This window comes from Panthera tigris, chromosome A1 (genome assembly GCF_018350195.1).
Source record: "Panthera tigris isolate Pti1 chromosome A1, P.tigris_Pti1_mat1.1, whole genome shotgun sequence".
Taxonomy (NCBI): Eukaryota; Metazoa; Chordata; class Mammalia; order Carnivora; family Felidae; genus Panthera; species Panthera tigris.
The window spans coordinates 179,544,664-179,560,675 of NC_056660.1; the positions used below are offsets into that span (position 1 = coordinate 179,544,664).

Below are 16,012 nucleotides of genomic sequence, written 5' to 3' on the forward strand. Positions count from 1 at the left end.
TCCAATTTGAGGTTTTCTTGAGTTTTGTTTTTGATCACAAATTACTAGATAATAGTAAGTTATTTGCTGGTGTTGTTCAATAATGCACCATATTTATTTTTTCTATTTACCTCTTGACTCCCTTCACCCATTTCTCCCATCCTCCACTCGTCTCTGGCAACCACCAATCTGTTCTCTGTATGAGGGTTTTTGTTTGCTTTTGTTTTGATCCCACACGTATGGGAGACCACATGGTATTTGTCTTTCTCTGACTTATTTCACTTAGCATCATGCCCTTGAGGTTCATCCCTGCTGCTGCAAATGGCAAGATTTCATTCTTTATGATTTAATTAATATAACAATTTACTATCAATAGTGTACAAAATCTTCGCTATGTCTGCCTCCAACTTTTTGTCAAACCTTTATACATTATGTGCCCATAAACAGATTTATTCAGTTGTCTTCTAAATAAGAAAAAATGTTACAGACAAAAAAATACATAAGTATTGTCGTTTATACTTATCTATATAGCTACCTTTACTGGCATTCTTTACTTGTGTGGATTTGCATTACTATCTACTATTATATTGTAGGGAATGTCTGTCTACTAGTGACAAACTCAGTTTTTGAGAATGCCATTTTCATCTTCATTTGGGAGGGACTGTTTATAAAATTATTTTAAATTCCAGTATAGTTAACATAGTGTATTTGTTTCAGGTGTACAATATAGTGATCCAATACTTAACTTACATCACCCAGTGCTCATCAAGACATGTGCCTTCTTTAGTCTCCATTACCTATTTAACCCATTCCCCTACCTACCTCCCCTCTGGTAACCATCAGTTTGTTCTCTACAGCTGGGTCTGTTTCTTGGTTTGTCTCTTTTACTTTTCTTGTTTCTTAAATTCCATGAGTGAAATCACGTGGTATTTGTGTATTCGTGACTTACTTCACTTAGCATTATACTCTCTAGTTCCAACCATGTCATTGCAAATGGCAAGATTTCATTTTTTGTGGCTAAATAATGTTCCATTGTAGAACTTCATTTTTGTAGTTTTTCCAGACATTGAAGTCTTGGTTAACAGGGTTTTTTTCTTTTACCTCTTCAAATATGTCATTCCATTGTCTTCTGGTCCTCATGGTATTTGATATCCTATTGAAGATCCCCTGCACATGAGTAGATCCTCTTGTTCTCAAGATTCTCTATTTGTCTGTGTCTTTAAACTGTTTGATCATGTGTCTAAGAATAGGTCTGAGTTTATCTTAGAGTTCCCTGAACTGGTATGTGTAGATTTGTGTTTTTCATAAAATTTAGGAAGTTTTTAGCTATTATTTCCTCAAATACCTTCTGCCTTTCTCTCATCTGGAACTCTCATTATACATATATTGGTCTTCTTGATGGTGTCCCATACGCCTCTTAGGCTCTGTTCATTCTTTTTCAGTTGGTTTATCTTCAAGTTCACTGGTTCTTCCTTCTGTCTGCTCAACTCTGTTGAGCTCCTCTACTGAATCTTTCATTCCAGTTATGCTTTTCAGCTCCACAATTCTACTTGGCTTCTTTTTATAATTTCTATCCCTTCATTCCTATTCTCTATTTGGGGAGATATTCTTAAGGTTTCCTTTAGCTCCTTAAATATATTTCACAGTTGATTGAATCATCCTTATGTCTAATGTCAGGGTTTCCTGTGGGACTATTTCTATTATTTCCTTAGGTACGGGCCATATTTTCTTGTTTCTTTATATGCCCTGTAACATTTTTGTTGTTGAATACTGGACATTTTGGATATTTTAATGTGGCAACCCTGTAATCAGGTACTCCCGTTCCCACCCCAGGGTTTGTTAGTGATGCTTGTTAACTTTTCTTATTTTGTAAAGTGTGTATTGTTTGTTGTGTGTAGCCACTGAAATCTCTGTTCTATTAGCTTAAGGTTAGCTAGTGATTGGACAGAGGTTTCCTTAAAAGCTTGTAATCTAAAATATCTTCCAGTCTTGCAGATGGGCTCTGTGCATACTGGTACAACCTTCAACACTCAACCAGGAAGTTCACAACTCTGCCTTCGTAGTTAATCCCGCTTGCACAAAGCCTTAAAATAAACTAGAGGTGGACTTTTTAAAATTTTTGCTGAGCATGTGCACAGCCCTGGGCAGGTGCATGGCTTTCTAGACACCCAGGAATATGTCAGAGCCTTTCAAACTTCTTACTCACCAAAGCATCTCATTCCTCAGCCTCTTAGCAAGCTCTTTGGTTAATCTATTGTTTTCCCAACTGCTAACTATTCCCTGAGCCAGCAACAACTAATATATTCACCTGTAAATGTTCTTGAAAAATGCCCTTAGGTAACTATCTCCATACCAGAGAGTTCTGAGTTAGGTAAGACAAAGGCAAATCCTTTAAAATGGTACTCCAAGCCAGACAGTTCAAAACAAAGAAACAAATCAAGTTTGCTTTTTTTTGGGTGCAAATTAGTTCTATTATACTCACTATGGTACTGATGTACTTACAGGATGTGACTGTTCTCTTCAAGGCCACTGCTAAGCTAGGAAGAGGGGGAGGAGACCAGGGTAAGTTAAATTGCCACAAAGCTGTCCTTATCAAGATTCAGCTTTCTCTTCTTGATTGTGTTGCCCTGGCTACTGTTGTAAGCCTCTAGATAGTTCCTGGCGTTCTGAAAAAGTTTTTTCTTTCTTTCTTTTTTTTTTTTTTTGCCAGCTTTACATTCCTTTTAGTGAAGGCATACTTTTCAAGTTCCTTACTCCACCAATTTCGCATAAGTCTGGATATGAAAGATTTAAAGAACTATATAGGATAGTATATCCAACAAACTGCAGACATCACGTTCTTTTCAATGCTGACACAGGGCTGCCTCATACCTTCCCTCATCCAGAGGTCTGGTCTGCCAGTAGTCCATTCTCTCCCTCTGCAAACCCATCTCCCCACCGGGAATTTTAGCTTTGTTTCCTGACAGTCCCATTTTCTCCCAAAGACCAGCATATTAAAAACAAGCTAATCAGAGCTCTATTATTTTCTAAATAAGTTTCTTACTGTTTTAAAAAAAATTTTTTAATGTTTATTTTTGAGAGAGGGTGAGCAAGAGCCAGGAAGGGGCAGAGAGACGGGGTGACAGAGGGTCTGAAGCAGGGCTCTATGCTCACTCAAGAGCCATGAGATCATGCATGACCTGACTCACCTAAGTGCCCCAGGAGAAGTTTCTGATATTATCTATCACCTAATGATATTTATAATTTCTGGTAAGACAATGTTTTCAAGATGAAATAACCACATAGTTACTATCTCAGGAAGCAGAAAACTGACTTGCCAGCATATGAACTAATCATGACCTCTGGTTAATTTAACACATTCCCCAGTCTTTCATTAGTTCCTCCTATCTCACTGAATCCTGTTTTGCACCCATAAAACTCCTGGATCTTCTAACCAATGGACTCAATACTACAGTAGTTTTTCTCTTTGCAGATACCAGGCTAAGAGGAAACTGTTTAGCTTCCACGTTTGCTAGAGGAAATAGTAGTGATCTAATGTGAACACCTCAAACTTTTACATACTCATTTTGTTTGTAAATTGTAGTTATTGTTATAACTCATTAAAATCATCTCTTGGTTTCCTTTGGAGACCTTTGGAAACAGCATGGTACAGTTCATGTTCATTAAGCATTTGTTTTCCCGAATATTACGTTAAGTTCTTTATATGAATTTTAATCTAATCTTTGTGCTGGCAAATTACATTAACTGCTGACCCAATAATCACTATTACTACCCCCCTCCCCCACGCACCTTCCCTGACTACGCTTAGTGCCGGGAAAAATCTCCACCTTATCTTTTTACAACTCTAATTTCTTGGAGTGAAACAATACAACATGACTAGGAGATGAATCTTGACTCATTTAAGGAAATCATGGCAAGTGTTCTCTTTTGCTTAGATATTCAAGTTTTCCAGCTTCCTTTGTGACTATAATTGGCACATAACTAACAAGATGTGAAGAGTAAGCTTCTGAAAAAATACCAGGCTGTTAAGTTTCCTGACCTTCCCCTGAATCCAGGTTTCTTATATTGCCAATGTCATCTTTTACTAAAACAGAAAAGAAGTTAAATTTAGGAGTCAGACACACATAGATATGAATCTTGGTTTTCTTCCTGAGCAATACAGGGGAAGATACTTATTTCTGTGAAGCCTCAGTTTTGTCACTTGCTAAACAGGGAAAATGTTATGACAGAACAACAGAATAAATAATAAATGGGGCAATAAAGGTGTGTAAATTTAGTTCCTGGGGTCTATAGTAGAGCTCAATAAATGGGACTGCTTATCAAATTAAAATGAATGAAAACACATCCCAGCCAAACCAATAAACACTCCCTAAGCCACACAATAAACCCTCTTCTCCATGGCCCCACTAAGTAATTTTGGTTTAATGGTCAGCAGAAATAAACGTATTTATGAAAGTTATGTTTTTCTTTTCAAAGGCCCAGTTGTTAGAAAAAAAGCACAAGTTATGTAGACAGCTGACAAATTTCCTTTACTTATTTTTGTATCCACATGATTGTAAAAAAGCAAACAGTGTTAAATGGCTATTTCTGGTAAAAACACACAGTGTTCAAACCTAAGAAGGATTACATTCTTTGGACAGGTTTTATTCCCAGGATATCAAACGCCTTGGCCATAACAGCAGCTACTGCTTCACACAGCAGCATACGCCACATGTTTACTTTCAACACTTGTCCTGAGAAAATAGAAAGAAAAAAAAAAAAAGATTAATTTGTCTTCTTGAAAACCATTACTAAAGAATCTGTATTACTTCTGTATTTTACTGAAAGGTGAATAGCCTAACCCATGTTTTGGGACTTTAACTAGAATTACCTTCTCATTAAAATACAGACAATCCAAGATTAAAATACAGACAATCCAAGGTTAAAATACAGACAATTAAAGAAAGATGTTTCTGTTCAAGAAATCTGTTTCTGATAAGGGGATACAAGTTCTACAATGATTAGAATGATAAATTTTATCTGTCTTCTAAAATTCTTTCAGAGTTTTATCTTAGGCCTCATAGTTTGAAATAACTATAAACTTTAATTTCAGGATAATGGTGAGATTATTTTTCCTAATGAAATTTCAATTCTCAGGCATGACTCTCAAAAACACCTACTTGCCCTGTAACAAATTACTTCAGTCTACTTCAGTAACTGTAACAGAAGCTAGCAGAAAGCCTAAGGTAAGAAAAGATACCACTTTTCTCCCAAAGGCAGTTTCCATTGTCAAAAACTCCCAAAGACTCATTCTGGGACCCTCAATAACATTGCTTTCATTGGAAATGTCCTATTCCTACTGGTCTTCCAATTGTTTTCTTTGGAGTTCTATGGTTGGTTCCATGCATGTGCCTGAGGGTGGGGAAAACTACTTTGTGTGGAATGAGAGTTCCATTTATGCTTTTATTAGATTTGTTGAATTTTGTCTGTTATATATAATAACGACCAGTGTATAGTTGGGAAGAAAATCTAGGAGGGGCGGGGGTGGGGGGGTGGGGAGAGGGGGTGTTCCATAAATAAAACAAGTTGAAAACCATCCATCCACACCCAATTCAAATAAATGCCTTGCTAATGCCCCGTCCCCAATATGACCACTGAATACGACACTTACCAGTTTGTCGATCCTTTTCCACACAATAGCAGCTATCATAGAATTCTGTGAAAGTAGTTGCCAGCTCATAGATATAATCACAAAGAGTGTGAAGAAGTAAGTCATCTAAAATCTTCTGGAGAATCTCAGGGAATCGTAAAATGCACCGGCCTAGTTTCCATTCCTTTTCGTGGTCCAAAATGATCTTGGTCTCTTGAGCTGCTTTCTGGAGCATCTCTTCATCAATATTGGCCAGACGTGCAATAGACCTGAAAAATCAGGAAACAGCCATCATTTTCTTTTGTTAGGCACATCCTTCTCCACTCAGAAATATGTAATAAGAAATGACTGATGTAAATTAAAAATCCTATCAACTGATTCAAAATAGAACAATGTTGTACAAATACCGGATTCTAGTGAAGGCATACAACAAGTAAGCAGCTGTGTTTCCTCTGTCATCCAACATTTTGTCAAAGGAGAATATGTAGTCATTCAACCGGTTATGAGAAAGATCTGCATATTTGATACAACCATAAGCAACGGATGTCTGAGCAGCCTTTAATTCCTCTGCAGTTAAGACCTTTTGGAAAACAAACAAACAAAAACTTCATAGCTTACTGAACGCTGCCTTTGTCCTGGTGCTAAGGCAGAAAAAGTAAACTTTAATAAATATCGACACTGAGGAAACATGGGTCAATCTACAAAGGGAATGAAAATATAACTCATCAGCTCTGCATAACAAAATGTTTTTCTATGAGATTTATAAAATATGAAGTGTCTGCTTGAATACTTTCCCCCCAATGTATTCGGTAGATATGAAATAGAAAGCACCAATAATTAGTTTCTATCCACTTCATTCCATAAAGATTCTGAAGTAGCTTATAGAAAATAAAGTAACATAGCAAACTAGAAAAAAACTTAGGGTTGGGAAATTAATTGAAATTAAAACAGGGTGTCACAATAGAATGGATACATAAGATATGGTATATATAGATAATGGAATTACTCAGCCATTGAAAAGAATGAAATAACATGGATGGATCTAGAGGGAATAATGCTAAGTGAAACAAGTCAGAGAAAGACAAATAGTATGTAATTTCACTCATAGGATTTGAGAAACAAATGATCAGAGAAAAAGAAGACAAAAAAACAGACCCTTAAATATACAGAAAAAACTGGTGATTACCAGAGGGGAGGTGGGTAGGGAGATGGGTGAAACAGGTGAAGGGGATTAAGAGTACACTTATCCTGATGAGCACTGAGTAATGTATAGAACTGCTGAGTCACTATGCTATATGCCAGAAACTAATGTAACACTGTATGTTAATTACACTGGAACTAAAAAAACAGGGTGTCAGGAGTAGGAGGAAGAACTGTGCATTATTGTATTGTTAATATTTAGCCATGCATTCTAAAGCACTATTAGGCCTCAAGTGATTAAGGTTCTTTTCTAGACACAATGGAGTTGTCTATAGTAGACTAACCCTTCTACCAAAAGCAACTATTTAAAAGTTGGATAAATCATAGGAAGCAACTATATGAAGTCACTAGAGAACATCAATATAAGCAAAGTTTGAGGGGCTATATATAATCTTTGGGAGAAGGAAAACACAGGAAGTTAAGTCCCACATTTACCTGACCTTTTCCCCTAGGGCACTGTCTAAATCACCATGTGGTAGTGACAGAAGGGAACAAAAGCCAAGCAGAAAGAAGTGGTCTTACTGGGGTAAGAAGAGGGAATTCAGAGTTTGGGGCTTCCAAAAGAGTGAGGAGAAAATCACCAAGATAACACAGAGGAATGAAAAACACCTTCTTTCAAACTATCCAATGGCTGGCATTAACAAGGCAGGACTCCCAAAAAACCCAGCAGGAAAGAGCAAACTGGTAGGTGAAGAACTGAGCAAAGATTTCAGCAGCTGTGTGAGGCTGGGGAGTCCCAGAAGGAGCAAGGGAGAAGGGCACTAGTGAATTACCTGGTGAAACTAGAAGGGCCATATTTTACCAAAAAGAACTGTACCCTAATAGTAAAGATAAAACTGAAATGCTTCATTCAACCCTAACAAAGCTCCAGACCAAGACCGGCAGAATTAAGATCACCAGCTGGTATGCAATCTACCAGAAAAAAACTTAATTGGTTGTTGGAGGAAGATGACATTATCCAAAACCTTTATAATTTTGCATTGCATTCACAACATCCAGCATCCAGTTTGGGGGCGGGGGGGGGGGGGGAAGGCAACTTAATAAAAAAGCCAGTTGATATGACTGAAAACCAATGGGTGGGAAGAGGACCGACAAGACAACAGAAACAAAAAAGACAAAAGCAACTTTAAAATCTGGAACTGCTTAAAATAAAAAGATATTTAAAAATACTAATTACAGGAGCACCTGGGTGGCTTGGTTAAGCATCTGACTCTTGAGTTGGGCTCAGGTCATGATCCCAGGGTCGTGGGATCCAGCCCCGTGTCAGGCTCCATGCTAGGTGTGGAGCCTGCTTGGGATTCTCTTTCTCTCCTTCTGCCCCTCTCTCCTGCTCACACCCTCCCTCTCTAAAATAAATTTGAAAAAAGGTAATAAATAAAAATGAAGACATTAAAAAGACATGACAACCAACTATAATAGGTGATCCCGAACTGGACCCCAGACTAGAAAAACAACATGCATGAGACAAATGGTAAACTTAAATAAGGTCTGTAGACTATTAACCAGTGTTATATCATTAGTTAGTATCCTGATTCCATAATTATACTATGGATACATAAAGTATTGTTATTTGGGGAAGCTAACATAGCAATTCTTTGTACTATTTTGTAATTTTTATATGCCTAATACTATTTCAAAAATGAAAAGCTAAAATGGGAATGCAAGCTGGTGCAGCCACTCTGGAAAACAGTATGGAGGTTCCTCAAAAAACTAAAAATAGAACTACCCTATGACCTAGCAACTGCACTACTAGGTATTTATCCAAGGGATACAGGTATGCTGTGCTGAAGGGACACATGCCCTCCAATGTTTATAGAAGCACTATGAACAATAGCCAAAGCATGGAAGGAGCCCAAATGTCCATCAATGTATGAATGGATAAAGAAGATGTGGTATGTATATACACACACACACACACACACACACACACACACACACACGGAGTATTACTCGGCAATCAAAAAGAATGAAATCTTGCCATTTGCAACTACGTGAATGGAACTGGAGGGTATTATGCTAAGTGAAATTAGTCAGAGAAAGACAAAAATCATACGACTTCACTCATATGAGGACTTTAAGAGACAAAACAGATGAACATAAGGGAAGGGAAATAAAAATAATATAAAAACAGGGAGGGGGACAAAACAGAAGAGACTCATAAATATGGAGAACTGAGGGCTACTGGAGGGGTTGTGGGAGGGGTGATGGGCTAAATGGGTAAGGGGCATTAAGGAATCTACTCCTGAAATCATTGTTTCACTATATGCTAATTTGGATGTAAATTTTAAAAAATAAAAAATAAAAAAATGGAAATAGTCTAAAATAAGTAGAGGTAGATTGTATGTTGGTAATATTTTAGATATGTTGGGTTAAATAAAATACATTATTAAAATTAAAAAAAAATGAAAACCTTAAGGAAAACTACAATTGAAATACTCAAAAAATTAGAGGAAAGGGGCAAAACAATGTAGAAAAGATTCAAAATGAAGCAGAGGGAGAAAAAGCATGGGGAAGAAAAAGCAGAGGGGCACCTGGCTGGCTCAGTCAGTAAAGCATATGACTCTTGATTTTGGGGTTTGAAGTCTGAGCTCCACACTGGGGGTGATTACTTAGTTTTTAAAAAGCAGGTGTGAGAGACATGTAGGACACACAGTCAAAAATTCTAACATATTATATAAGTACTTAGAATTCTGGGAAGTACAGAATGGAGCAAAGATGAAGTAGTTTAAGAGATAGGGCTGAAAATTCTAAACTGATGAAAGAACACAACCTACAGATTTAGGAAGCTCAGCACCTCCCAAGCAGGATAAGTACACTCCACACGCCTCACCTGCAAAAACCCTCAAACCAGACTTAGGCATTTATTTAGTCTAAGTACCAAAACAAAGCCTAAGAAAAACAGTAAAAGTAGTCTGAAAAAAAGATACACTATCTTCAAAGGAGCAATGAGACAAGTGATATTGAAAAGAAACTAAAGAAGCTAAAAGACAATGGAATGCCACCTTTAAAATGCTGAAAGAGGGGCGCCTGGGTAGCTCAGTCGGTTGAGCGTCTGACTTCAGCTCAGGTCACGATCTCGCGGTTCGTGAGTTCGAGCCCCGCGTCAGGCTCTGGGCGGATGGCTCAGAGCCTGGAGCCTGCTTCCGATTCTGTGTCTCCCTCTCTCTCTGCCCCTCCCCCGTTCGTGCTCTCTCTCTGTCTCAAAAATAAATAAACATTAAAAAAAGAAAAATTAAAATAAAATAAAATAAAATAAAAAAATAAAAAATAAATAAAATGCTGAAAGAGCTATGGGACTACAATTCTACACTCAATCAAAATACTGTTCAGGGGTGCCTGGGTGGCTCAGTGGTTAAGCGGCCGACTTCTCTCAGGTCACAATCTCAGTTTGTGAGTTCAAGTCCCTCATCGGGCTCTCTGTTGGCAGTGCAGAGTCAGCTTCAGATCCTCTGTCTCCCCCTCTCTCTGCCCCTCCCCAACTCACACTCTCTTCCAAAAATGAACATTTAAAAAAACAGATCATTCAAAACTACAGGCAATATAAAGATGTTCTCAAACAAATGCGAACAGAATTCACCACCGGCAAACTTGCACTACAAAAAAAGTATTAAAAGGAGATCCTCAAGGAAGAAGTGGACAGGAAAGAGTAAATATGTGAATAGATATAAATACAACAAACAATGGGTAAAGGACTTGAAAAGACCCCTCATGAAAGATATATAAATAGTCAATAAGCAAAAAAAAGGCAATCAACATTACTGCTCATCAGGGAAATGCAAATATTAACCACAGTGAGATGCCACTGAATTCAACAGAAAGGATAAAAGACTGACAAATCAAGTGTTGGTAAAGATATGGGGCAACTGGAACAATCAAATATTAGTGGTGGGAGTATATAATGGTTACAATACTCTCTCTGGCAATTTTTAATAAAGTTAGGCAAAGCCAACCCTAACCTTACAATGCAGTAATGGTACATCTACATCCTGCCTAGGCCAGGACTAACATCTTATTCTACTTCTTCTGTAATTGTACTCTTCTGTTTATAGTAGTTCCATCCATTCCCTTATATCACTTGACTTACTGAAGAGTAAAAGACACAAGACCCTTTGAATCTCAATCCTTGACCTTCCTAATGTAGGCTGCAGAATCTAACCCTTTAGTTTGCAATATTTTCCAATCATTCATTCAAAGTTGTGACAGGAGAAATGCCAAGAAGCAGAGATACTACACCACAGTAACAGCAGGAAAAGGTCATAGCCTTTTGTAGTAGCCAAGAACTGTATTTTCAAACTCAATAATGAAACAAACTTACTGTGCAATAAAATCTGAGTAATATAAGCTTACGTGGATTTTCTAATCCTCCCCAGTTCTCTCTCAAAAAAAAAAAATTTAAAAATCACAACACAGCACATGGTACACAATATGCAAACAAGGCTTTAGATTACCTTGTCTCTTTCTTTTTCCTTCAATTTGTCCATGGATCGTTTTAGTCCTTCTTCTAGAAGGTCTATGAGACGCACTGTTTCACCTGAACGTGTTTTAAACTTCTTCCTAAAAAAATGTAAGAATCCCAATTAAGTAGATTTTGAAACAGAATTTACAGCTTAGAAATCTTTGAAAATGACGTTTTGACAATGTTTCATTCCACCTGGCAACCGAGGAGAATGCTGAAAGAAAGAGTGGTACTTTCAATTATCTTTCATCTTATAGTCCTCAAATCAAAGCATTCTATGCTTTAGGCTCCCCATAGCATTCTCTACATGTTGACCTATAATACATTCCCTAAAAGGGAAATAGAGAAGACATTTGTTCATTTTCCTCAACATCGTTTGGCTTATTTTGCCTTCTCAGAAAAATTAATAAGATACATGGTTGATTCTAGAACTGTCTGGGAACTAAGCAAATTCTTTTATTTTTTTATGATTCCAGGAGATTCCTTAATGCCCCTTACCCATTTAGCTCACCCTCCCACAATCCCTCCAGTAACCCTCTGTTCTCCGTATTTAAGAGTCTCTTATGTTTTTGTCCCCCTCCCTGTTTTTGTATTATTTTTGCTTCCCTTCCCTTATGTTCATCTGTTTTGTCTCTTAAAGTCCTCATGAGTGAAGTCATATATTTTTCTTCTCTAATTTCACTTAGCATAATACCCTCTAGTTCCATCCACATAGTTGCAAATGGCAAGATCTCATTCCTTTTGATTGCTGAGTAATATTCCATTGTGTATGTGTGTGTGTGTATACACACACACACACACACACACACACACACACACCTTTATCCATTCATCCATCAATAGACATTTGGACTCTTTCCATGCTTTGGCTATTGTCGATAGCGCTGCTATAAACATTGGGGTGCATGTGTCCCTTTGAAACAGCACTCCTATGCCCTTTAGATAAATACCTAGTAGTGCAATTGCTGGGTCATAGGGTAGCTCTATTTTTATTTTTTGAGGAACCTCTATACTGTTTTCCAGAGTGGCTGCACGAGCTTGCGTTCCCACCAACAATGCAAAAGAGATCCTCTTTCTCCGCATCCTGGCCAACATCTGTTGTTGCCTGAGTTGTTAATGTTAGCCATTCTGACAGGTGTGAGGTGGTATCTTATTGTGGTTTTGGTTTGTATTTCCCGGATGATGAGTGATATTGAGCATTTTTTTCATGTATCAGTTGGCCATCTGGATGTCTTCTTTGGAGAAATGTCTTATTGATGTCTTTTGCCCATTTCTTCACTGGATTATTTGTTTTTTAGGTGTTGAGTTTGATAAGTTCTTTATAGATTTTGGATACTAACCCTTTATCTGATATGTCATTTGCAAATATCTTCTCCCATTCCGTTGCTTGCCTTTTAGTTTTGCTGACTGTTTCCTTTGCTGTGCAGAAGCTTTTTATTTTGATGAGGTCCCAGTAGTTCATTTCTGAGCAAATTCTTAATTGGAATCTCATTTTTATTTCTCTAGATAATAACCCCAACCTGTTGAGTAGCGACCAACTCTGGATGTACAAATCAGCTGAAGAGCTTAAACACAGGATGTCAGGGCTCCATTCATACCACTGAAATCAGAATCTCTGAGAATGTGACAAAAGCTTTGACAGACACTGTCCTGGGCAATGGTACTATTAAAAGCATTTCACAAAAACTGGATTTTACTGGGACAATTGGCTGGCTCAGTTGGTAGAGCATGGGACTTGATCTCAGGTCATGAGTTCAAGCCCTACGTTGGGCTTACTTCAACAAAAATTGGATTATACCTATTAAACAGAAGTTTGTACAACACTGAGTATATAATTTTCTTTTTTATTAAGTTATCTTCATATCTAATGTGGGGCTCAAACTCATGACTCTGAGATCAAGAGTTGTATGCTCCACCAACTGAGCCAGCCAGGCACCTCTAATTTTCTCTTTTTAAAAAATTCTTTGGGTAGGGTGCCTGGCTGGCTCAGCTGACTGAGCATCTGACTTTGGCTCAGATCATGATCTCACGGTTCATGGGCTCAAGGCCTATGTTGGACTCCATGCTGACAGTGGGGAGTCTGCTTGGGATTCTCTCTCTTCCTCTCTCTCTGCTCCTCCCCTGCTCGTGCTATCTCTCTCAAAAATAAATAAACGTTAAATAAAAATAAATAAAAATTCTTTGTGATCACCTTGGCTGGCTCATTCAGTTGAACATGCGACTCTTGATCTTGGGGTTGTCTGAACTCCACATTATCAAAAATAAAATCATAAAAAAAATTCTTCAAATGCAGAAATGGTACAAATGAAGCATGCTTTTCTAGTCAACACAAAGCCTACCAAAATAATCATGGTATTTCCCATTAAAGTTGTATTTTCAGCATTACCTTAGAAAGGATCTTCTTCTTGATTATAGTATTAAAACTTACTATCCTACAAATACATTAAATACTTCTGTGGCTTTCCTTATGCCATTCCCTACTGCTTGACTATTCAGCGACTTCCAAATCTTCTGTCTGATGAAATGATAGCCATCAAAAGAGTTGCCAAAATGCTAAGGGAGGCCTTCCTATAACATCTCTACGATAACTGGTCTTTTCCTTTACTGCCTATATACACCTGCCTTGAATTTTTCTGCATTTTTTTGGTGCTGGTTTACTGCTCAGACTAGTGGTTCTAATAGAAGGAATCCATACCTGAATATCAAGAGTTTTTAAAAAAATGCCTAATACCTACTTTAGTACGTAGTAAGTCAATAACTTCCCTGGTGGGGCTGGCATGTATACTTTAACAGTCTTCCCAGGGAACTGCTCTGCTTCACAAGACAGGCTCCTTAGGGAAAAGTCCACATTCTATTATCTTTGTGTACACACTGGAGCATCCAGACAATGCCATTCATATGTGCTCAATAAACAGGTGTCCAAAAAATAAGAGGAAGATGTTTAAATAAAAGGACAAACTATTGCAAAAAGCTTTAAAACAGAAAATTCCACTAAAAAGCAGATGGCAGAATCTGTGAGCATTTCAATGTAAATATTTAAAATATGGTATGCTGCCACTGGTTAACTATCATTAAAATTATTCTTCTCTTTAATGGTGCAGGATGCCATAATTACATAATGGTGAGAGTGCAGTAATATGAAACAACAAAAAAATCATGGAAAAAACCTCTTAGCCATTATGTGATCAAGTTAATTGCCAAAATATGAGTACTTGTGAGAAATATAGGTATAAAAGTAAATTTGATAATTTCACCCAACTGTAAGAAAAATCATCTAAATATCAGTCCAGGGGCGCCTGGGTGGCTCAGCCGGTTAAGCATCCGACTTCAGCTCGGGTCATGATCTCACAGTCTGTGAGTTTGAGCCCCGCGTCGGGCTCTGTGCTGACAGTTCAGAGCCTGGAGCCTGCTTCAGATTCTGTGTCTCCCTCTTTCTCTGCCCCTCCCCTGCTCATGCTCTGTCTCTCTCTGTGTCAAAAATAAATTAAAAAATTTAAAAAATAAAAATAAAAAATAAATAAATACAAGTCCAAAAAACCAACAGTTAATAAACTAAGATACTATAAGCAATACTCAACTCATCGGCTGATTTTCAAGCACTTTTTTAGGACCACGACACCAAAATGAGGACCTAGTGTCTTTTGATTCCAAAAAAGTGCAGCTCTATACAAGAGTGTAATTTAAATTATAATTTAAAAACGTTTGATGCTGGGGCACCTGGCTGGCTCAATCAATGAACATATGACTTCAGTTTGGGTCATCTCATGGTTCATGAGTTTGAGCCCCACATCTGTCTCTGTGCTGACAACTCAGAGTCTGCATCAGATTCTAAATCTCCCTCTCTCTCTCTGCCCCTCTCTGCTCATGCTCCTTCTCAAAAATAAATAAAACATTAAAAAAATTTAAAAAGTGATGATTTCCACATACTCTAGCTAAAATACCTTCACACATCTAGCCTGATTGTTGTAAACTTCATTAAGGCTTTTGTACATTGGCTAGCCAAGCATCTTGAGCTACTTCATGTGGTTTTTAAAAGCATTACCACTTTTGTGTAATGACATTTGGGCTGGATCACTAAATCTAAAATGCCACAGATTTTTAAAACAATTTTTTTACTTTTTAATGTTTGATTATTTTTGAGAGAGACAGAGTGTGAGCGGGTAAGGGGCAGAGAGAGGGAGACATGGAATCTGAAGCAGGCTCCAGGCTCTGAGCTGTCAGCACAGAGCCTGATGCGGGGCTCGAACCCACGAACCGCAAGATCATGACCTGAGGTGAAGTTGGGACGTTTAACTGACTGAGCCACCCAGGTGGCTAAAATGCCACAGATTTTAAAAGACATGATGTTAAATAGCTTAGTGACCCTAAGATACTACTGAATACAAGATGCTAAAAAATTTTATGCCTTTGAGTTGGTGATTATTATCTATATTTGCTTGTATTTATCTTTTATTTCATAAACATTGTACAGAATGTGGGGAAAAGACTGGAAAACAAAAACTGGATGTATGAATATTAACATGCAGGTCTCAAACTTATTATTTTTGAGATAGACATAAAAATGAAAGCTCAATTTTAAAACTCAATTGGAATCTCAATAAACATGTACCTATTGACTAGGTGTTTAACTGTGAAAGAAAAAGACAATTACAAAATGCTTGAAATATACTGTTGAGTATTTTCTTGAAATCTGAGGAGGTACTGTGATCGACTTTACAATTTAGATCTGTGCAAATGGAAACCCTCTT

The 16,012-nt window shown here is 37.6% G+C and overlaps 1 protein-coding gene and 1 long non-coding RNA gene across 2 annotated transcripts in view; one reads left to right on the forward strand and one right to left on the reverse strand.

Moving 5' to 3' along the window:
* Positions 1–13,030, forward strand: LOC122240390. Its single transcript, XR_006220066.1, has 4 exons — positions 1–54; positions 2,484–2,541; positions 5,116–5,204; positions 12,771–13,030. It is a non-coding gene; the product is annotated as an uncharacterized LOC122240390 (long non-coding RNA).
* Positions 4,483–16,012, reverse strand: part of RARS1 (arginyl-tRNA synthetase 1) — a 24,390-nt gene continuing 12,860 nt past the window's right edge. Inside the window, exons 12-15 of the mRNA XM_007077638.2 lie at positions 11,257–11,362; positions 6,016–6,188; positions 5,630–5,877; positions 4,483–4,712 (exon numbers count right to left, since the gene is read on the reverse strand). Coding sequence (XP_007077700.1) covers positions 4,603–4,712; positions 5,630–5,877; positions 6,016–6,188; positions 11,257–11,362 — 637 coding nt within the window. The 3' untranslated portion in view covers positions 4,483–4,602. The remainder of the gene's footprint in view (positions 4,713–5,629; positions 5,878–6,015; positions 6,189–11,256; positions 11,363–16,012) is intronic.